At 38.3% G+C, this 24,469-nt stretch overlaps 1 protein-coding gene across 4 annotated transcripts in view; it reads right to left on the bottom strand.

Annotated features, from left to right (window-relative positions):
• Positions 1 to 4,661: 4,661 nt before the first annotated feature.
• The window catches only part of PLAG1 (PLAG1 zinc finger), a 48,122-nt gene continuing 28,314 nt past the window's right edge, over positions 4,662 to 24,469 (bottom strand). The window contains exons 2-5 of one of the 4 annotated variants that reach the window (XM_044245568.1): positions 18,756 to 18,859; positions 11,204 to 11,302; positions 8,323 to 8,681; positions 4,662 to 7,799 (exon numbers count right to left, since the gene is read on the bottom strand). In XM_044245568.1, the coding sequence (XP_044101503.1) occupies positions 6,542 to 7,799; positions 8,323 to 8,564 (1,500 nt within the window). In that variant the 5' untranslated portion in view covers positions 8,565 to 8,681; positions 11,204 to 11,302; positions 18,756 to 18,859 and the 3' untranslated portion in view covers positions 4,662 to 6,541. Of the gene's footprint in view, positions 7,800 to 8,322; positions 8,682 to 11,203; positions 11,303 to 18,755; positions 18,860 to 24,469 lie in introns of those variants that run through there. The other 3 variants (XM_044245570.1, XM_044245569.1, XM_044245571.1) reach the window with 3 other exon arrangements.

The raw sequence follows: 24,469 nt of genomic DNA, 5'->3' as shown, positions 1-24,469 counted from the left end.
CAATATTTGACCATTTTTGATCTGCAAAAAAGGATAGCTGGGTATGGCTCAATATGGTATTTAGGCTTTCCAGCAGTTGCAATGACGCTGCCATTATCACTTAGATGCCTGATCAGAAAACCTTTTTTATAAAGCCGATTTCTTTGTAACACCCCTAGGACTTAGCACAAAGTAATGCCTTTTGCTGAAGAAATGCCTGATTAAGGATGAGTGACAGCCAAACTCAAGCTATGTATAGTCAGACTTGAAATTCCATCTTCCCTCAATGTAAACCATTGGTTTGAAGTTCTTAAGAGTGACACAAATGAAAAATGAGCAAACTACTTTTCAAATTACTTTTCCATAAGGGAGATTATGCCTTAAGTGAATTAATCCTAAATGTACTTTTTCAAAGTATTTTAACTAAGAAAAGCATCATGTTTTGATAACTAGTCCTTGAAATATTTCAAATGCATGAATTTAAATAAGAATGTATTTAGTGTTAAGAATTAACAAAGCCATGCTTTTTGATTTTCCAGAAGCAAGCTGGCGAAGAGGGACTGCTTACACTGCAAATTGCTCTTCAGTCTTTTTCTCTCTGGAAGCGGGAGAGCCTTGAAACAGAAAGCCAAAGGTAAAGAGGGAATTTTCCTATCCCCCTGAAAGAGGCTATCAGATACATAAAACATGTTTTCTACAGCTGATTCCTGCTCCGATTATTAACTGAATCGTCAGATAATGTAGCTCTCTGCATTCCTGTTTCACTGATGAGCCTGAGAAGTGGTGTGCGTGCTTTGGTCCAGAGAGCTGCCAAGGGAGGGTTTTCAGCAACGTTTTAGACAAAGAGCCCAAAGGAAACCTCCAAAAGGATAATTGATAGTACCAGCAGACAGCAGGTGTTAAAGGAATGCTTAATGCCAATCTTTTCTCACACGAACAAGAGACGTTATTGATTTATACATTCTAATTCCTTTTGTGGAGTTCTTTTTTGGATGCTCATCTGGATTACAGTTTTGATGCAGGATCTTTTGACTTTTTTTATTTAGTTTCTATCCTTCCTTTAAAGTACAGAAGTTTTAAAATAAAACAAAGGACACCTGGAATTTTACATTTCGTTTCAACAACAAAGTATTGTCCTCGAGTCAGCTATTAGAATTGTATATTTACCCAATGAGAAGATATTTAAAATTCAAAGTGAAAAGAAAAAGTTATACCCAATAGAAATGTATCATCTCTTAAAATTTCAGGAAGATCTACATTATCTAAAGCCATTCTATAATTTTATTCATATATTTTGTGGAGTTCACATATCTTTTTCTTACAGCAAACATAACACTGTAGGCCACAAGAAGCTGCAGTACTATTGTTTCGTTAGCAGCAAATTAATATTTTATATCTGGGTAACTGGACAATAAATAGCCTGCTTCTTTGGATGTGGATGTTGAAAATGTAGAATCACTGCAGCTCCAGAATGTGATTGCTATTTTACAGAGCTTATACACACACAAAAAATATGATCTTTGTCTATATTTTATACAAATACAACAGTAGTTTGTGAATACATTTTAAGTACATGATATACATGATAAGCCACTTGATCTCCCAATATCACAGAAGAGCGATTTTAAATGCAATAAAAATATACAAAATTCAGCCTGGAATGCAGATTTTTCTTTTCTATTTTGACTCAAAACTTTATCATTCAAACGTTTTTTAGAGTACTAGTCCAAACACTTTTTCGTCAGCTAAAAATACAATTTCAGCAGTCCAGCTTATGTTCAGGCATGATGCAATCCATTTCCTAATGGATTCCCAGTTTTTGTTAAATTCAACGGGCTGTTAGTAACATACAGCATGTTCTTCACTCCACACCATATTACCAAGCCCACTTTTCATTCTGAGTTAGAGTCACCTTGTGGACAAAAGCTGGGTTTGTTCTGACAACATTTGCACGTCCAAGATTTCCTTTTGCAAGTGCACGTGAATACATTGTGGTGGGTGGTGTTAAAAGTCTGTTAATGACAGATTAAGTCACAGTATAAAAATATATTGTACACCTTTACGCCTAATGGAGTCCTTTTTTTCCTATGGCTAAAAAAATACGACTGAACAAGACAGAGACGTTTGTAGCACCATGAAGAGTTGTATCCCAAGTTCCATTAGCAGCATGATCCAACATAATATTGAAGGAGTGTTTCTGAGAAGATAAACATTCATTCTGGTTCATCTGTACCACTGAAGCTTATACAAGGAAGTGTTTCAAACATTAGCAATAGTTCTGTCGTTTCTAGAGCAAGATAAACTTATCAAAAGACACTGCCTTTCCATCCTCAAAGGGTTGGTAACGGAGAAGGGCCTAAGGGTGATGATCTATGTATGCCTTTACCAACGCAGGTGGTATCAGTTTATGTGATCCAAAAGGCACTCCGTATGGGTTTCTAGCACAAAACTACACAAGGTGACTTTCATGGATCTATGGAATCACAGCAGACTATCTGTGCTGTAGACACGGCTGCTGACACAGTGTGAGAACAAATAAGACAAGGTCAACTTAGGCACTATTTGGCAGAGATAACAGTCCGCTATTGCTAATGAGGAATACTTGACATTTAAAAGACCTCCTCCAATGTCACATGGATCTCAGTAGGCTAGAAGCAACTTGGGTGAACTGGTATTTTTTAATTTACAAACTGGGAAGACAGTGTGTTTTGAAACACGTAAACCTTGTAAAAAAATAAACCATTGTAAAACCTTATGAAAAGACACACACTGATTCTGTGCAATATAGCAAATTGATAAGAAAACACTGTAAAAATGTACCTGTTTAAAATACATCTACCATTTTTGAACACAAAGCATTATATATCAAAGGCCTACATATATATCATCTAATGGCACTTGAAACAAATTATAATAAGTCTTAAAATAAAAGGCATAACCTATAAGAAAGTTTCTGTAAAGGTTTAGATTCGTTTTGAAAGTGCTATATCTTGTAATATGTGTAGTATAGAGGTTGACCAAGCTCTATTTTTTAAAAAAATATTGGCCTATATATGTGTATTGCTTACTAGATGAATGATCCTGAAATATGTACTCTTTAACATTCATTATTAGCTTAATAAAGCAATCAGCTCTGGCTCATGTTTCAGTCAGTATATGGTTTTTAAAAACCGCTACTGTCCAAATTAACACAATATATCACTATATTCCACAAATGACTAAGAATAATAAAGCACAAGCAACAAATAGGCAAAAATACATAGCTTGGAAAAAACACTAAGTGAAATTAAAAAGTCGCACAAAGAGTGGTGTGTGATCAGCCAGGACAACTGAAGTTTCTGAAAACTGTACTTGGTAATAGCTTTTAAAATGTGAGTTTTAACAGTGACCAGTAACTATAAAGATGATATTTGCATACATCAGCGGGTAATATTGCTTACAGTGCTGAGACCCTTCCACACTCATGCTTCTGTGTCTGGTGATTGAATTCGTACACATGTGTGGAAGTTCAGACTGAATGAGGTTCAATATCTTGTCTGAGGTCCAAATTCTAAACTGAAATATTTTTGCTTAATGATAATCCCCCCCCCTTTTTTTTTTAACCAAGTGAAGGCACTACTAGAAATTTCAAAGATGATGATTCTGGCCATGGGGAGAATGAAGACAGCATTGGCAGTAATTACTTTTAATCACATCCAGTTGATGTAAAAACAAATGTCAATTTTTTTTCTAGAAAAAAAAAAAAAAAGAGCCAGTTCTGAGTTACATCCTTGTTAAATCACTGCGCAATTAAAATAAATGAATCTGCCTCATGTTTAACAGAAATAATCTCAAAAAGGGTTTAGTGACCAGTATAGTCAATGTGAAAAACACAAGCTGAATTCCCTCTTCCTCGCATGTGTCTCAAGTCTATGAGGTGGCAACAGGCAAAGAGGTGTTCACATGAAAATTAAGACTACAACGTTCGCCCTGGTGCTCTAAAAGACATGCCTCCATGTATCTGAATTCCATGCAGGGCGAGAATTAGGTTAAAAATATACATACATATATGGCGCCATTCCCCATTTCCAAAATGTCTTACTGTATAAATCCTGGTACTCCCTTTTTTAGTTGTTTATTAGCAGTGAAATACAGCCTGCTAAGGTCAACGTCTCAGGTCATTAATTTGACTTTTCCTTAAGCAAATTTTAGACAAAGTAGTGCTTCCACACTTGTATTTGTGACTTCTGTGTAAAAGTACATTTTCTATTTATTTGTGCTCTGTCACCAATTTTTTTCCTTTTTTTAAAAATGGTGATTAAAGCAATATTGAACACTAATCATTCAACTAATGATTTAAGTAAGCAATCTGTTTCATAGAAACTAAAGGAAGCAGTAATAAAGCAGAGCTAAAAGTCTACTTTCAGAGCAAATATTCTCCTAATCAAAAGCTTAGGAGCAGTTTGAAAAATTTTAAATGTATTTCCTTATTAAAACATATATAATTTTAATGCCTTTGGAACACACTTTTTTTTAATAAAATGTATTTTTTATAATAAAATTTAAATACATAAGTATAAAAACTACTGCTCCTAGAATTAAAAAAAAAATAGGAGCATGATAAAATATCAGGAGCCAAAGCTCCCTTAAGAGAGCAACTCTGATTCTATGAAGTGCGATATATGTGTGTGTGTGTGTGTGTATGTATAATATATATAGTGAAACCCCCATTTACATTATTACAATTTACATTTCTCCACAAATTATACTACCCCCAAATATTTTAAATAATGTATTATATTCAGTAATCTGCACTCATTTTTAGAAATTCTTGGTAAACATCACAATCTGCAGTGATAATTGGCCCTACAAATGAAATAAAAAGCTTCCGTATAGGGCTAATGAGTGCTCAAATATTTTTTCTTTTTTTTTTTTCCTTTTTTAAGAGATATATACTCTTTTATAAACCTTCCCCTTCATACCCACCCCAAAAGACAGGGTCCCAAAATAAGTGCTTAATAGATATGTTTCGTAGGCTGATGTCCCAACCAATATTTAGAAAAGTACAATTTGACCTTCAAAAAGGTTATGGTGGTTGTCTAATATGAGGAAAGCCCACAATAACTACTTTATTCAGTGAACATAATATTCTTAATTGTTATTTTCACATTACCTAAGACAGTGCTTATTCTGCTTTAGTTTTCTCCCCCCCCAGAAATTTAACGGATTTGCAGCTCTCCCCCAATTTCCCAGAGACGTGTAAAAGTGGGGTTTTACTGTATATATTTTTAGTTGCTTAAAACTTTGTGCCCATTCCTCAAATAGCTTTCTAATGCATTTAATTTTAAAGTCTCCATCTGAAAATAGCAAGGAAAGATAACTCAACACTGAATAAGAAAGATACCATGGGGGGTAGGGCTGTTTTGTTTTCTGCTTTTGGCTCTTATGGGAAAGAAAACTGTATTAAATTCAGCAAGAAGTGATGTGAGCGATATGCTTTTCCTTTACTCCTCAAGAGTCTAGTTTCCAACCCTGGCAACAAGGGACAGGGTCCCTAGACAGGTTCCCAAGAACCAAGGGCTTCACATCTATCTTCTTAGGAGACTATCACGCCACAGAAGAAGAGACAGTCCACTCTGGGATAAACACCCCTGACATCTGTGGTTCCACAATGGCTTTCGATTCTGAACTGTGGACTGACAACTAAAACAGAATTGCTGGCTGCACCTGACCCACCCTTTGGCCATGAAAGGCGGAAATGATTAAAGAGATCTAGGCATACACTGACTCTGAAGACTCGGATGCTGTAACACAATGAGCACTATTAAACTGGAAAGAGCGACTTTGCAATGTGGCAAAACATCCTGCATACAAGTTTAAGGCCAGCTACGGAGTAACATGGAATGCGTGTCACCTCACCAGGAGTCTCTTTTTTGCTATAAATACTGGTGCTTTGTGTTTAGGTTTTGTTTTCCTTGTATGTGCATAATATAGACGGCAAATACTTGAGCCAGACAACAGCAAAGTCTTCAAAATATACTGACCTGAAATTATGGTATATCTAAGAAACATCTATTATCTCCCCAGACTGGATTCTGAATTCATCTGAAAACATTTGCTTATGAATCCATTTAGAGAGTAGTAAAAATGTAAAAACTCTCAGGTTATTCATATACATTTTAGAAAATGTACATTCTGTTGCAAACATCTTTAATGAGACAAATGTCAAAAGCTAGAGCCACTGTTACTGGAAAGAACTGAAAATTTTAAGATCTCAAAGCAATTTGAATGTGGGACTCGTAAGACTTTACTGCTAATAATGGCTTTCCTAGAGGAAAAAGCATCTTAAAATATGACAATTGGCAGTGAGTGTGGACAAAATACCCAGGTAAACATAACTGAACGCAAATGGTTCCAAAGCTCATTTATAAAGCTTGTTTCTATTTCATACTGGCTTAATGAAAATTGGTACTGTACAAAAGCAGAAGTTTTTATGCGGTTTTAAAGTAGGCACTAAAATAAAAATGGTCCTCTAAGGCAGGGCTACACATAGGTTTCCGTGGTCAGTCCACGTCTGGGCCGCCTACTGAAAAGCTTGATGGAAACGTGGCAGTGTGGTGCTGGTGCTGAAACTACTGGTGAACGCTGCTGACAGGGAGTGCAGGGAGCCGAGACCTAGAGTGTTTGCAGGATCCTGAAGATCCTGTGTCTGCGGGGGCAGCTGAGACACAGAAGAATGTGCCTCCTCTTGGGAATAGCTCATTCCGAGGCTCCCCACTGAGATAGGATTATAGGGAGGGCCATTGAGGGGTATGAAATTAAACAACTGGGAAAAATCCAAGGCAGGCGTATTTAGGGGGTCGCTGATAGAAATAGAGCTTTTTGACAGGGAGAGGTCCCCTGCACCATCATCCAGGGACCCGACCTGAGGATCCAACCCTAGTTTAGATGATGATGCTTGGGAATCCTGGGATGAGGAAGGCCCGCCACCTTGCAGCTCCATCAAATAACTCTCAATCTCCCCCTTTAGTGGCTGTTCTTTTTCAGGAATAGAAATGGCATATGAGGTAGAACTGAACGGGTATTTGAAAGAAAGGTGGTGAGAAGGATGGACAGCGTCCATCTCTATTGGGCACGTCATTCCCAAAGGTAAAGTCGTGATCATTTGGTGGGCAGGTCCCGAGCTCTGCATGGACTGAAACGGAGTGTTATAGAGGTTTAACTGCAGAGTGTTTGTGAATGGCTTTGACAACAGTTCGCTGGAAGGTAAGGACATCACCGGGAGGAGCTCATCTTTTATAGGCACAGAAACGTTGCAGGTGAATGGATCCAGAAAGTCCACCGGTTCGGTTTTGACTTTCAGAAGTTCTTGATTGTGACTCTTCTTCATGTGTCGAGTCAGGTGATCCTTCCGCCCAAATCTCTGTGCACAATACTGACAGAGGAAGTCCTTCCTTCCCGTGTGCACCACCATGTGTCTCCGGACATCCTTCCGGGTGTAGAAGCGGCGATCGCAATGCTCGCACTGGTGCTTTTTCTCTTTCACCCCGCCGGACGACTTGCCGGCGTGTGATTTAAGGTGCTCCAGCAGCACTCCCGTGCTCTCGAAAGTCTGCAGGCAGACCTTGCAGGTGAGGTCGCCGCTCGTCGCGGCATGCAAGGCCAGGTGACGCTTGAAGCCGAGCTTGGTGTTGTAGTTCTTGCCACACTCTTCACACTTAAACGTCTCTTTGTTGGGGTCATGCGTATGGAGGTGATTCTTCAGGTGATCTTTCCGGTGAAACATTTTCTCACAATAATTACACTTGTGGGTTTTCTCAGGAGAATGGGTAGCCATATGCCTTGAAACACAGACATATTCTGTCAGTATCATGACACAAATGGCAGGGAGTCACTTTTCAAATGGAAGCTAAGCTGCTATGCTAAAACCGGCTGGCTCCCTGCTAACGGACACGCTTTAACTTAACATGCGCTACGAGGACAGTCAATACCCCTAAACACTGCAGAACTCGAGCCGCTGAAGTTGCCACTTCAGGATTCTCTGGTTCGTAGCTATTACTACAAAAGCCAATGAGGGAGGCTGAACATACTCACGTAAACATCCATACCCTCTCCTTGTAATCTCTTTGCACAAACGGAAATTCTACTCTTAATAAGCATTTCATTAAAAAAAAATCCAAAGACACTAACACATCAAAGTATGTGACTTAGCATACTAAAGCTAGCCAACATCTAATCTACGTTAACATTTCCTCTCTGCAAAGCAGCTCAAGAATGTGTATACAAATATAGATACGTTTACAATGGCTTCACATGGCCAACATAATAGAAAATATAATCTGAAAGACAAATAGAGTTTAATACCTTTGTAATTTGTACTTAGAAACAAAGGCCTTGGTGCAGTCTTGTTGTATGCACTTGTAGGGCCTCTCTCCTGTGTGAGAGTAGGAGTGAACCTTTAATTTCTCAACACTGTTAAAGGCCTTGTCACACAGTTGGCAAGGAAAGTTTTTTCTTGGTTTGGTTTCACCACGCTTACGTTTCCCTGAAGGGACTTTCTGGGTATCTCTTACTTCTGACAAATCACCAGGAATGACAGTGGCCATCGCAGCCTAAAGCAGGCCTTCTTGTTGGACACTTGGGAACTGCCCAACTCCACTAAATGATTTAGCTTTAGGTGGCTTCTCAAGTTTCATGTGGTCGTAAAAGAAAGCAAAAAGGGACTGGAAAAAAAAATAAGAAACAACTAGTTTGTAACTAAATTTAATTTTTAAAATTTTTATTTGTTATGTGATGCTTTTGAATTCAAAAAGAAACCATAAAATGGATTCAGCTGGTCTAATGTAATATCTGTAGGTCTCTTTACATTTGTCAAAATACATATTAACGCATTGCTCAGAATGAACAGTTCACACACCCCCAGAAATTCCACCTGACAAATGTTGTACTTAGGGAAGGCAGTAGTGATCGCAGGAACTCTCAGGAAGCATCAAAACATGACACTCAAAGTGGCACTATGAAGCTTCAATTTCGACAAGGTAAGATTAGACAACAGAAATCTGACTAAAAACAGAAAAATGTTTCTGCAAATATTTTAAGGTCAAAAAACCATCTTAACTTGTGTAAGTAAACTCTAATTGGACTGTGTTATAGAGAAATACAGAGAAGCGACTAGAAACTCTTTTAGGCACCCTGTGAACCATTCAGTCCAAGGAAGAAGGGTTTAATGTAGCCACGGGAGGCCTGAAAGAGTTGAAGGCACCATCCAGAGTGGAAATTTGCTCTTGCTACCGGTGTTAGCACACACAGAGGGATTTCTGAGTCAAGAGTGGAAATGACTTCTTTTCGTAACAAGGCACATTTTTGAAATGGTAACACCTTGTGAAGTTATTTGAGGTGAGGATCATGGCTCCTTATCACTTGGGGGAAAAAGATTTGGTCAGGGTAAGTTTCTTCACCTTTTTGCACATCACAAAAAATGATTCTGTTATTGGGCACACTGAGGTTAGTGCATGAGCCAGAGTCCTCAGGCCTCCCGAAGAGCTGAGGGTATCAGTCTTGGGCACACCTGTAACCCATGTGCAGTACACCAGTGTGACTTTTGGCTTGGAGCCCAATACCTGTGCGAGGACGCATCATTACGGAGGCATTTCAGGTAAAAGGTGTATCAGAGCTTCAGTGCACTATGGCTGCTCTGAGGAAGAAGGACATGTACGGATCACATGGCAAAGAGCATGTCTACTTACACAGAAATGTTTGAATTGATGGGAACCTTTGGAAATTCATGGACAAGAGATAATAAATATTATTAACTGTATTTCTAAGAGTGAGAAACCACCTCCCCAAAGATCCACCTGATACAAAAGAGTTAAAGAGACTCAAGTTTCATGACTGCCAATCTGGCAAAGTACTTCTAAGAGACACAGAAATGAGGAGACCTACAGCCTCTCTTGAAAAAGATCTGCTTTTTGAAGTGAAAACTGCACGTGGCTAAATGATGATTAATCAACCACTACTCAGTTGGACTTTTCCACCTATTATTTACTTAGAAACAAACAAAAACCTGTCTCTTTATAGCCCTTGTTTTGGTATCCGACTGACCCTAGTTTGCCTTTAAGAGATAGAGGTGTCCTGCTGAGTCCTGCCAATTCCAGTTACACTTTTGCAGGGGCTCGCTGTTTAACCTAACTTCTGTAAGACTAAGTGTATATTACAGTGCATCCCTCTGTGTTTTAACGTAGAGGCTGTCACGAAACAGGCAAAATAGGGCTGTTATCCACTCACTTGATTGAAATGGAAGGCTTGTGGGTTAAGTTAACCAGTGTCTGCTTCGTGTACCCTTTCTTTATCAGTAGGGAGACACAGACAAGGCCTTCCCTTCAAGCTGTGTGAACTGTCTAAATCTCCTCTGCAGTTTAAAAGTGACATTAACACAGTTAACACAACTGACATTACTAATGCTAACACAATATGCTCCCCAGTTTTAGATTTCCTAACTCTCAGGGACTTGTTCTTTTCCTGTTACATTCTCATTCAAGAGACAGTTTCTCTAGCTCTCCCAGAACTATTCTGCTGTGACGAGCAATGGCACTGTAAATTGGCAGAAAGCACTCTGCCAAGACAGAAAAAACCCAGTAATTTTGACTTTTTGATTTCCTAACATGATGCTTTTATGCACCTATTTAGAACACTGTGGGAAATGAGCTGATAAACTTGTCAACTGTAAAATCAGCACGGAATGCAAAATATCTAAGTCCCTGTATATAACGAGTATCTGAAAATATTTCAAAGACTGGTCATATTTGTCATTGTTGTATTATGAGTTCCAAGCATAAGGGGCAGAGAATTCCAGTTGGGGAAAAAAATGTAACTTCTAAGTCAATGAAAAAAAGTATTGAAAGTACACCATGAAACAATATACAGACATTTGATTATATTAAAGTTGGTGATAATATGGAGTAACAAGTAAATTCTGTTATCTTTGGATGTACATACTGAGCAATGAAGAACTGCAGATTTCAAATATTACACTTTTCTAAGACCAGCTGAAATTTTTTCATGGCTAATAATAGCTTTTCATCTCAATATATTACAGAACTCAAATTAGTTACAGGTGCATTTAAAACTACAGGATAATATAAGGTTGTGAACTCAACATCGAATAAAAGTCCACATGCACAATATGCATATCAAATACTTTAAAGAAACATGCAGAGAACTGTAGTGATTCTTGTTCAATACATACCTGATGACAGATGGAAAAAGCCTCAGACCTTGATCTTAGCCAGTCCCATTGACTCTTCGTGGAAGAGAGCGGAATCCAGTCCTTCCCATTTTGGCCAATCTGTGAAACAAAGAATAAGAATGGACTACACTCTAAATGGAATCAGTATGTAAATGAAGGAAAATAAAGGATAAAAGAATTGCAATTTCATGGCACATGCTTACATTCCATACTCTGCTGAGAAGTCATGCATTAATTTTCACCAGTTGCAAATTTTTATTAGTTCTAAGCACACTTACATGACCAAATGAATGCAGAAACAAAAAGTAAAGTAGTATTACCTATATAAATGGCATTTTGTGATGCTGAATGACTCCCGCTTCTTTCCCAAATTCAATTTTTAATTTTTTAAAATCTAACTTGCCTACTGAGAGAAATGGATATTAGGGTTACTATCTTTAAATGAAACTGATCAAAATTTCATTAAGTTTAATAATATTATGGAATAGACAAAGTCAGTGCATCTGGAACCTTATCAAAAGAGCAGACTCCTGAAGTAAGCACCTCATCTGCCCACGGGACACATACTTGTGCAAGGAGGGTATCTCTGAGCTACACTTTTTGCTACCGCAACACCTGCTGATCTATTTCCCAGAATGCTGCAAGGATTGCTAAAATGGAGCAATAACTCTGCACTCTTTAGATTTCAAAACCATGCAAGGGAAATTATATACGGGTTTACTGCAGAGGTATCAGGAACAAAGCATCATTGGGTTTTAAAAGATCACTGTTGAAAAAATCTTAAAATATCTGTAAAAAATGCCTATTGGCATGATCTTCAGTTAACTAAGAACATGCATAGAGAAAAAAATCTGTTAATAATTCCTGATTGTACAAGTAAATGTGAAAAGAATGGTCGAAAGGCAGAAAAAACAACTATAGTATTATCAATTGTAGAGACTACAGGGCACAAAGAAATTAATAAGCTCTGAATATTTTAAAGTTGAATGTTCAGAACTCATGACTGTAAGAGCATGAGGGGGATAATATAAATCAAATGGTTAAAGGACAATAATAAAAGGATTCACCAATGACAAGCTAAGCGGAAACAATTTTACATAATGTTCCAAACACAAATCTAATTAATTTCTCCTAATATCAAATATTCACATACTTTTAAGAATTTGATGTGTAAATACAATATTTACTAGAGAACATTCAAGCATCATTAAAAAATAATAGAGGTACATTTGAAAGCAGCATTATTCTCATAGTTGAAAAAACAAGAAAAATACAAATTCAGACTCATAAAAGATATTTAAAAAGTTAAAGCAAAAGCTCTATTCGTTTGTAAAGCACAGGACATGCATAAATGGAAGAACTGAATTCCGCACATCAAAATTGTAAAATAATAAAATTAACTTTGTAAATACTTACTTGCCCAGGGCACATACTGAGGTTTTGGTAGGGTAGTTAAGAACATGAAAGCCTGCTTTGTGTATTGTGTTATTTTAATAATATAAATACCTTGCAAGTATAGAGTGTTTTCATCTCTATGGCCTCCCTGGAAAATTCAATGGACCTGAGAGGTGGGTGCATTTATCATCACTGCCATTTTAATGTGAGAGGCTCATAGAAGCTGACTATCCTGACAGCATGTATGTGGTCAAGAAGGGGCATAAGCCTTAAAAATTCCTTTTTCCACTCTTACAGGGCTGCATTCTAAGAGAAGGGTAGGTTGGCAAACCATTACGCAAAGTGGATAAATCCCATATTACATTTAAAAGACAAGAACAGGGAACAGTGTCTATTTTCTCTATTGGAACTGCCAATATGATCCACAAAAGGAAACAAATATAAGACTTTGCTTCTTTTAATAAAGACAGTTTGCAAAGTAAATTTTAAGTAATTTTATGTAACAGTTAAAAAACTAGCATATCTATCTGAGTGGACAGTGATTTGGGCAGAAACATATAGAAGCTGACTAGTAAACAATACATTTTTGTATTTTTCCTGACCAAATAAATTTTATTGCATCTCAAATAATTCATAAAAATTTCAGTGATGCTTATTCTTCAATGGCATTATAATAAAAACTTTAGAGTTGAAGCATTTCAATATAGTTTAAAATTTCTATCTTGATTTGAAATACTAGTATAGTCTACAAAATTACCTATATTTTAGCCTGAAATAAAACAATAATTAAAGCCAAGATTTTCATTCATTTTATCGCAGAACATAATTCCAAAGTCACAGTTAATTTCCCTAACTTCAATCTAACTATTTTGAGTTCTTATGAGTGACCCAATAATTTCAAAGGGCTGCTAATTATTTTCCCAAACAAAGGAAACCAGGAGCCAGTTAGAGTTCATTATTATATGGCTTGATAAAATAAACATTGAATAATATACCGTTTGCATTTATGTAATCCTAACTAAAATGTCAACTAAACTGACCTGTGTTCTTTTTTATATAAGTAAGAAAGACTTTTAAAAAGTAACTACTATTTTCTGAAAAGTCTACAACAAAATGTCTTCTCCCACCTTTCTTTTTCATGTGTCAAAGAGCAGTTATTATGCTTTTCAAATGATTCAAATTCTTTGCCTTGATCTAATAATTGTGAAGCAATATACCCATATACCCATTTCAACTCGCTCTGAGAAAGTCACAACACTTCAGGACGCCCTTCCAGTTTTTGCTGGTACGGAAACACACATTTATTTCCTAGGGCAACTTCGCATACATAAAAACAGGAAGTAAAGGGAACACTGTGTGTATGTGCACACACACATGTTCATCATCCTATGTTTTACATTCTAGAACAGTGACTCACACAGAAACATAACCAGCAAAAATGAATTATACATCAGAGGGTCTACCAAAACAAATTCCTATGAGGATGCTGGCGTGAGAACAGCCCTGTACTGTTTCTATACTTGCAATTCCACAGCTCTGTCACTCATCTAACAGCTGTGAATTCTTAGGACACTTACCTGCATCAATAATTTGTTCGTATTTAGGTTAAAAGTCAAACACACACTTTGATAATTAAGGGCAAATGCCATCGATAATCAAAGCTTTATTTATGCTCCCATATGCTAATCATAAAACACCATGAGTAAACAATGCAGAAAATGTCAACATTTGCTTAAAACATGTTTTTCATATAAATAGGTAGCTTGCAAAAGGAAACTTACCAATAGTCAGTACTTTAATTCACATGTACAAAACATAACAGAGCTTCAGATAAGAAGTGAAAGAAATTGACAAGGTAACAGCAGACCAATACTGAAGTAAGGGCAATGGCATAGTCAGCACACTTTTTTGATCAGGAATGTTATGTGGAAATTTTTACTGCATTCCATTTCTGTAGGTGTGTAGAATCCCTTATTAATGGAAAATAAGAGGAGAAGTATATCTTGTAAGACTATTAAAAACAGACTGTAGGCAGCATTGGGGCAGGATCTCTGTCAGTTTTATTTATTCACTGCTCTTTCCCCTAAAAGTAAAGTTTTACTTATTTATTTATTTTGAATGAATGAAAGTAATTAAAGCAGGGCATGTGCCTTCCAGCATCAAAATGAACTATAGGCTTGCTCAATCACCATAACAGACACAGGACAGAATATACATATCTATGTTCAAGTAAAACATAATAACGGTATGGATACAATTTGGTCCAACAAACTAAGCCACTAACAAGGTATTTTTGAAACTTACCCGCTATTTGTAAAGGCTTAGATTAAAACAGCAGCAACTGTTGTAAAGTCTAAAATTATTTGTTTCAGAAAACAAGCCTTCCCAGACTGATCCGCTGCTAAGGAATCAGTACAAGTAGGTAATCCAGTCCCCATTCCTAATAAAAACTGCTCAAGGGAAAATATGCCTGGTACCTGCACCCATGCCTGACACAGAGCAGGAAGGATATAGCAGGATGGTCAGATGGTGAGATGGGGCTGCTGATGCCTCAAGAGGACAGAAAGAAGCAGGAGACAGGGCAAAGAGCTGCGATAGTGCCTGACCCACCAAAGCTGTAAGTAGGTACCTGATTAACACATTTTGTACTCCAAATACTGACAACTACAGTACTTGTTTTCCTATAGAAGTCACAGTTAACTAAAACTAGTAAAAATAACTCTGCCTGTTTTGAATGACTGTTCTTGATGTTTTCAACTTCTGAGCAGTTCATGAAAACGTAGTTCTAGCACACCCCTTTTGACACTTAGCATAAAATTTAGCCATACTCATATGTAGAAAGTATGCTTAATGTACAAATAATAAAACCCAACAGACAAGTGAAGGGAAAAAGCAGACCTGTTTGTTTTTAAGAACCAACAGGAAAAAGACAATGGATTCCAAAGTGGAACCCACAAATCCCAACATCAGTTCTCTCTCTGTACAATTAGGTTGTTCCTTGTGGGCCACCTTGAGCCTGGGTATGGCTGTTTTATTACATTCTCTAGAGTATCCAGAGAGAAGGAAGAGACAATCAAATTTTGTTTTCCAATTCTGAAATAGTTTCTTGGTTATTTATTTTATAGAACGTAAATGTCATGTTAAGTAAAAATTTTTTTCTTCTCTTTTAAAACCTCTCTTTTAATGATCCATGACTTAGAAGTCAGCATTTCCTTTAAAAAAGTACATGGAGGATTCTTCCCCCTAAGATTAGTCTTGTCAAAATAAAAAGCTAAAAACATACACATGGGTGGCATATCAAGTATTTCCATTTTCATCACATAGAGTGATCTTAGTATTTGCAAATAGGATGTGTGAGGAGAACTATTTACAAGGGAAGCAATGGTGCTTGGGAGAGAGCAAAGAAATCAGTGATATGTGAATACCAAGTAAGATTGCTTTATCAAGACTTTAATGGCTTTTAGAGCTTTTCTTGGCTTTGTTTTTTGGTATGAAACATTTCCAAAATACTGGTGCTCTGGCTAGGTATAAAGTAAGTGATTCACAGGTCAGCCCAATTTGAAAATTTCCTATTTCCCAAATTGTGAGGGGCTGTTTTTATGACTACTGACTTCTTATATTCCTGGGGTGACAACAAAAATGCCAGACATCAACTCTAAAAATGTTCACACGGATGGACCACAAACACCTGGAGCACATGCCTCCATTCATTTAGGGTTAACTGACTGATACTACTAAAATGACGAACACAGCATCATCTAGGTTCCGTGTTTGAACTCTCCAAGCACTCCTACTGTGTCTTTCCTACAAATGCAAATGGGAAAGCAGAAACAGCACATGTTCAAACAAAAGTGATGAGGAGAGAAGGTTTTATGTAGTTACAAAAGCTCATGCAGAGAATTAGTTTTAAGCCATCTCAAAATAAAGTGCACTTGAAATACAGGCTAGCACTGTGCTATACGAGGAGATATAAGTGTGTGTGTGTGTACATGCACACACACACACACAAAATCTTGAGCAGCATTAAGCTGTATCACGAAAAAGAGCCCAGTCCAGGGAAGGCTCTGTATTTGCCATTACTCTGTCCTTAAGTTATGCCCATGTAACCCTGCAGGTCACAACCACCTCTGGAAACCACCACCTCTATGTATTCCTATAGTTGAGTAAATAGGATTCACTCTAGGCAAAAATGTCAAGTCGGGGTGGCCACTCCCTCCTCCACCTCCAGAGGACACATACATTGCCCAGGCCACCCAAGTCAGAAGAGATTTGGTAATTACATTCCTAGACTGATTTAACTTGAATGAGAAAGAACTTCACAATGTTATGCCTCGGGGTGCCTTTTACCTCTAATACAGACTGTGACACTCTCCTTGAGATGACCTGTCTCCCCCACCCCCGGGGATTCTAAATTCAGCTGCAGGGAGACGATTATTCATCTTTCCACCCCCTAGCACCTGGTCAGCATCCTGGCATGTAGCAGACACTTCATAAATATTTGTTGACCATAACTATAGTCCTGATAAGGGATTTCAGAAATCAGAACAGCAGGTAAACATGTTTTGGTGTTTCTGCAATTTCACATCGGCATAAAGCAGGCTCAGAAGACAAACCCTGTAGGAGGAGGCTATTTGCTCAGATGGCAGAGGAGAAATGTGGGGAGCATCACAACCACCTGCATGGGGGTCCCTCCAGTTTCTGTCAGGGGGTGCTGAAAGCTAGGAACATGTGGACACATACTAGCAGGGCAGGGAGACATAGCTGGGGTGCGCTCCATCGGCCCAGATTTTCAGAACATATCTGCTTTCACATGTTCTGTCCCACAGCTCCTTGTGCGCATGCAGCCTGCATCCCTTCCGACTTATCGTCTGGAAATAGCCAATGAAGTTTTACAGGAAAGAAAAAGGAATATTCAAAATCTTGGAAGAGGATGTTCTTTATGGGAAATTAAAATGTAAGGATGATGTTGAAAATTTCAGAAAAAAATGTCTGAGGGATTACTGATACAAGAAAAATAAAAAAGGAGAAAATCTACGTAAATGTAGTTGGCTCCATAAAAGGACTGAAAAACTTTGTTCTTTTTTCAAGCTGCTAAAACAGTTTCATCAAAAAGTGGTTCAAAAATGACAATGAAGTAGAAAAGGAAAAAAAAAAACAAACCTTCATAATCTGCAACACTGAAAAACCGTTAACATCTTTAAAAAACTGACTATACAGATATGCAAATGACTAAAAATTTATGCTAACTAGATTTTAATGCTTAATTTTCAGAGAATACTGTGTTAGGAATTTTAGTCAGATTAGTTTATGTACATTTTGTTTGACTGTAAAACTCTGTTCATGCACAGTGGGGGACCCTGCCTGGCTCTCAGGCTGTGTCCTCTTTTCCCCAGGGCCCGCCCCCTGCCTGCCCTCAATGGAGTTTATGACCTTGAGCCTAGCCTCTGGCCCTTGGCCTAGCCATCTTTATTCATACCATTCTTACTTCCCTGGGGCTGAGGGTCCTGGCCTCTAAACCTTGATCCTGTGTGTGAGGTCCTGCTGACAGACTTACCTGGTCCCACATCCACGGGCGCCTGGACTTCCAAGTATCACTATCAATTCTGTGCCACTGAGCTGCACCTACAGGCTGGAAAGCCCAGATGCTAGGGTGTGTCCCCTTCCCAACCAGGCTAGCAAACTGCTCGTGCCCCACGGAGTTCCTTACTCTAGCATCTGCCCCATCCCAGCAAGCAGAGCGAGCAGCCTTCCCCACCTGCCCGGAGTTCATCGGATCCCTCTCAGTAGACAGGAAGAAGACATAGTGGTAACATGGGATAGTCTATCACTCTGAGCAAGAGGAGAAAGAGGAGCTTAAAAGTTCATCTGCGGGCTATTTGGGGAACATGAACAAATAAGCTTTTACGGCAGCTATGCATTTTGTGCACAAAGTAAGGAAGACTGCTCACTGCCAGTATTTCAATCCTTCCATTAGACTATAACTATTAATAAAGTCCTGCTGAACACAATCCATATTGATAGATCTTAAAATAGTAAGTGGCATGCTTATTATGTGGCATGCTTTTCAAAGCTTTTAATATGGTATCTTAAATTATTCTGAAACTGAAATAATGGATCACTTTGAAAGCCATGCCATATAATGATAAAAGCCACCTACCTGAGGCCCTGCTCCAAACTCTACAAGGTAACCTTATTAATAGACCATCACAGAATGAAGCATTCTGGGTGCCAAATACGGCCAATGCAGCACCAAGAGGCAACCTAAAAAGAAAAGAAGAGTTAGTTTGAAATTACAAAAGTGTGAGCCAATCTGGTTAATGGCGTATGAGCCAAATTGGTTTTTATTCATTATCATATTTTTATACTTTATCGGAAAATCTAGCTCAGTTCCTGTTAGAAACAAATGTGAAACACATAAAATATTTACAGTACACTGAAATGTGAAAAGTAAATAAATCAATACCCCTAGATTTAAATATCTCCCCACTGAATCACAAGTTATCTAGATTGTTCATATTTTTATTCAAATATTACTCCCAGTTTACGGTCATTTCTCAAAATTGCTGCTTATTTCCCTCATTTACATTTGAAACACATCTCTAACAGTTTCTATGTAACAGTTTCTGGAAAAACTTTTGAGGTGTAGATCTTGTTCTGAACAACAGCTTGGAGAAACCCTCTCAGATTCCCTCAGGTCATGTGTTTGCAGGTAAGGGTACAAACCAGAAATGTCCCAGAGTAGAGGCAGAGTAAGGAGAAAGACAATTGCTCAGCTCCTGAGTGTGTCTTTACATGAGACTACCATTCATTTTAAAGTGCATTCATAGGTGGCAAGACCATCTTCAGCAACACTCAAAGAAACACAAACATGTACCCTCAAAGTACTCAAGTTTTCGGATTACTCACAGCTTCGTTCTGTTGGTACAAGTAAGGAAGGCCTAACACCAGGGGTAGTAGAGCAAGAGAGAAAAGGGATTGCTGGGAGGTCTGTATAGAAGTCGTCTACTTCATTTCTCCAGACCAAAGTCAATGCTCCATCGTATGTGGCTCCTGCTCCATTAAGATAAGTAGCTGACACCAATGTAATAAATATTACCAGCACCTATTACGTACGGCACCAATCTGAACTTATTGGGATGCAAACAGGCATGACCCCTGTTCTCTAGGAGTCTCCAAGATAGCTGTAGCCATGGCATAGACACCTTATGCCAAGTGAAGCAATATGCCTGTTAATTAAAATAAAAGTTGCCCTTATAAGGCAGTATTAGAAGGACAAAGCAACAATAAAAAACAATATTATGGTATAAACAAGTACCTCAGAAGGTCAGAAAAGGAAAAGAATACAATGGAGTTTTGGTGATTTTTACCTTGAAGAAAGTACATTAAAGGAAAGGGGACATGAGAGTGTGTGGGGGGCATGCCAGAAGAACTCCGAGACAAGCACCACAGATTATTACAGATTCTAAGATGATGCTCTGGCTGGAGTGCAGTGTGGTTTATAGACATCGTAAAGATTCAAATGAGAAAAGTGCACTGAATCCCACGTGGCCGGGATGTTATACACTCACATACTAATGACAAGAAGTGGGGCAATTCTGAAGCACTGACAACAAGCACTTAGGGCAGTGATGGGGGTTAGGGGGTGGGGGGGAGGGAAAAAGCTATAGGGTATGCTTATTCAAATGAGATATAGAAGTTGGGTGCTGGAGTATCTAAAGCAGAGAGCTGAAAAGCAGCACAAATGGGCACTTCCTAGAGGAAACGGGACAGGTCCTTAAGTGCCTGACCACAGTGACTAAGGAGAGGCAAAGAAGTAGACAGGGCTGTACAACTCACTCCTACACAGACAGACTCAAACCAAGTTAATGGTTAAGTCATGGTGGTATCTAGTGATAGCCACTCTAATTTAAAGAGGGGATGGGCAGAGACAGAGCTTCAAAGAGAAGGAAGAAAAAGATGGCGAGCCCCACAAAAACACAAAACTACGATGAGTTCTAGAACTACCCTGAAATTCTTGCCTAGAGCTCACCACTTAGGCATGAAGACACAGCACTTCAGCAAAAAAGACTATGGGGTGGGGTGGGAGGGAGGGCAAGAATGGGGAAGGAGGAGGAGGGAGAAACACTCCCATGTGAATTGCCAGTTGAGCAAGAAGGAAGTGACTTCCAACAAAAGGATGCTTTCTTCCAAAGAGCTTTGCACTGGAAGAGAAGAAAAAGACAGGCTGGTAGCTGAGGGGCAACTCGGGATGCCAGGTGGGGAAGACCTGGGACAGCTTCTGTGCTTAGTGAGGGTAAAGAGGCAGGAAAGAGAAATGGAGGATTCTGGGAGACGGGACACAATGGGAGCCTGAGAAAAGGGAGAACTTTTCATCTCAGATGTGAAGAGGGGCTTCTTTACTGAGCTGGGAGAAATGTAAATTCAACCCCATAAACGTTTTCGTAAAAGAGGCAAGAGATGCAAGAAGTTTGCTTAACCCTGCCAGTGCCAAGTAGAAGAGTCATATGAGGAGAATGAGGGGGAGCAAGGCACTTGGCCAGAGTGAATGTTAGAAAGACGCTGAGGAGAACAAGAGAGGGTGTCCTGGAGCATCCCTGATGCTTTCAAAGAAACAAACAAAATTTGCCATAAGAATTAAAGTTTGTTAGTAATTGTTGGTGGGAGTGTAAATCGTTAAAATGTTCTGGACTACATTGTGGAAATATGTAATCAAAGCCCTTTAAATGTTCATGTATGCTGATATGTTGACCTGGTAAATTTCTAAATGTAAGCAAAAAAAAAAAAAAAGAAAAAGAAAAAGAAAGAAAGAAAGGTGGGAAACAAAGATTTAAGTATAAGCATGTTCAAAGTATGTTTTGTTTTTTTTTTTAAAGATTTTATTTATTTATTTGTCAGAGATAGAGGGAGAGAGAGCGAGTGAGCACAGGCAGACAGAGAGGCAGGCAGAGGCAGAGGGAGAAGCAGGCTCCCTGCCGAGCAAGGAGCCCGATATGGGACTCGATCCCAGGACGCTGGGATCATGACCTGAGCAGAAGGCAGCTGGTTATGTTTTAAGAATAAAAATTGGTAATGTCTAATAAAAGGGATAAAGTATATGTCTAAGACAGAATAACTACGTAGCCATTAAAAATCTTGCATTTAAAGAATATTAAATCATAGGAAAACACTGATAAAATGCTAAAATTTTAAAAAGCAAGACAGAATATACCATCACTCCAATTTTGTAAAATACACAATTAGAACTATCCCTATAATACCCTTAAATGTACCTAGGTAAGTTATTTTTAAAGATTAGCATGATGTAGGCTTTATATTTTTCTGTAGTCCCGTTTTTATATTAAAAAAAATATTTCATCAAAAAGAGTGGTTTCTGAAATAATGGTGCTATAAAAGTTTGTTATCCATTAACAACAACAACAAAAAACTTGAATCCCTATCTCACAAAATAAACAATACTTAACTTCAAATGGATCGGACACACAAATGTAAAACCTGAAAACTAAAACATTCTAGAAGAAAACAGACAAAAATCTTGTGACATTCAGTTAGTCAAAAATTCCCTGGGTACAACACTGAAAGCACAACCCATAAAACAACAAACTGATAAAATGGATTTCATCAAAATCCAAAACTGCTGTACAAAGGACCACATTTAAAAAAATGAAAAGACAAGCCACTGGAAGGAAATCTTTGCAAAGCACAGATTTGATAAAGAACGTATACCTACAATATATTAAGACTTCCAAAACTCAACAGTAAGAAAACAAAACAACCCAACTGAAAAATGGGAAAATATCTGAACAGACATTTTGGCAATGAAGATACACAGATGGCAAACAAGCACATTAAAAGATGCTCAACATCACAGGTTATTACGGAAATGCAAATGAATATCACAGTGAGATACCGCCATCTACTTCCTAGAAAGACTAAAATGAAAAATACTGACCATCTGACTGGATCAAATACTGGTGAGGATGTAAAGCAAATGGAACTCCTACCACTGGCAAGAAAGGTAACAATAATTACATCACTTTTTAGAAGTTGGGCAGTTTCTTAAAATGTTAAACATGTGTCTACCATATGACACAGCCATTTCACACCTATGTGTTTACCCAGGAGATATGAACACACATATCTACACAGAGGCTTGTATCTGAACATTCATGCCAGCTTCATTTGTAATAGTAAAAAAACCAGACACAACTCAAATGCCAATCCGTATGTGAATGGGTGAACAAGTTGTAGTAGATTCATGTAATGGACTTTGCTAACTTGCAGTAAAAAGCAATGAACTACTCACACACACTGCAACATGGAGGGACCTCGAAATAATTACGCTGAAAGAAGTCAGACAGAAAAAGTAAATATTAAATGATTCTATTTATATAGAATTCTAGGAAATGCAAACTGATCTACAGTGACAGGAAGCAGCTCAGTGGCTATCTGGGAACAGGAGCGGGGATTGGGAAGGAAAGCTCACCAAAGGACATGAGTAAACTTCTGGGAATGATGGTTATGTTCAGTATGTTGGTTGTGGTGAAGGTTTTAGGGATGTGGACATATGTCACAACTTTGCAAATTATAACCTTTAATTGTGTGCAGTTTATTAAGTATTAATTGTACCTAAATAAGGCTAGAAAAAAAGCCCATGTTTTCATATTGAAAGAAACAAAATTAATGAGGATGACAAAAATATCTTCAAATGAATTTACTGAATTTACTGAAAAAAAAAAAAAAGACAAAAAAACCAAAGCCAAAACCCAAACCACTTTCTGTGAACTGATAAACTAAAATCCTTTATAAGGGCAATAACTCAAAATGACAAAAATCTTTCTTTCCCAATCTGGTGGGGGGGGGTGGAGAAAAAGGGGAATCTTGGCTTAATTGTAAGAGTCACATTCAGTCCTTACTAGAAAGGCTACGTCTTGGCAGTGCTTAGAGTCACATTCTCAGCTGTTGCCCGTAGAGGAAGCCAGTGCAGTTCACCTGTCGCTTTATAGACTGGCACATCGTACTAGATGATTTAAAGGCTCCAGGAATACACTCCGCTGGAACTGAGACCCACAAATAATACATAGTACTGGGATAAGTTCCATTTATCAAATACCAAAGGAAGCACCCACTGAAGAAACTCAATGCAGCCTCTGTACAGATCTTTTAAATATGTTAATTAGCGGTAGCCTTAAAAAGAAAGAAGTGCCTTGCTAATTGGTAGGCCCGCCTTTGATTAATTAAAAAAAAAAAAATAAACGAAGTTACACTCCAGCCAAGATAACAAAGGAACAAGTACTAGCCAACCTTGGACAGGTATTCAGGTAGAGGGAGTCAGAAACTGGAGTGGGTCTGGGTAACTTGAGGTGATTTGTTATTTTTGGAGCCACAGCAAAAGACAGACTGGAGCTAAGACTTGCAATGGGTGGAGGGGCCTTATAGAAGTCCTTTAACCAAGGGCTACTGTACTGATAATTTACAAATTATCTTAAATGTAGGTACCTGTACAATTTGCTCCATCCACTCCCATTCCCAGCCATGTTTTGAGATAATTCAGAAAACAACCAATCTTTGTGTGCTTTTGTTGCTTTCTGAAGCAGAATTAAGTGGGGGATTCTTCCAGTTTTTATTTAGGGTAACATTTTTTTCAATGAAATCTGACCTGGAACTATAAACTCACTTAGGTCTTTGCAGTGTTTGCTGACAGGTAATTAACAAAAGGGGGTTTAAATCTGTCACTGTGAGGCTTCAGGGTCCTCTTTCTTGAAGCTCAACCTGGACCTGGTGCAGCCCATTCTCCACTACAGGACTCACCCCCGCTTGCTCCCCTGGCCCACTCTGAGAGGAACATGTATTACAGAAAGGCTGCCCGTCCAT

This window comes from Neovison vison, chromosome 4 (genome assembly GCF_020171115.1).
Source record: "Neovison vison isolate M4711 chromosome 4, ASM_NN_V1, whole genome shotgun sequence".
NCBI lineage: Eukaryota > Metazoa > Chordata > Mammalia > Carnivora > Mustelidae > Neogale > Neogale vison.
Note: the sequence above shows the minus strand (reverse complement) of the source record. Positions and strands in the feature narration are given on the sequence as shown.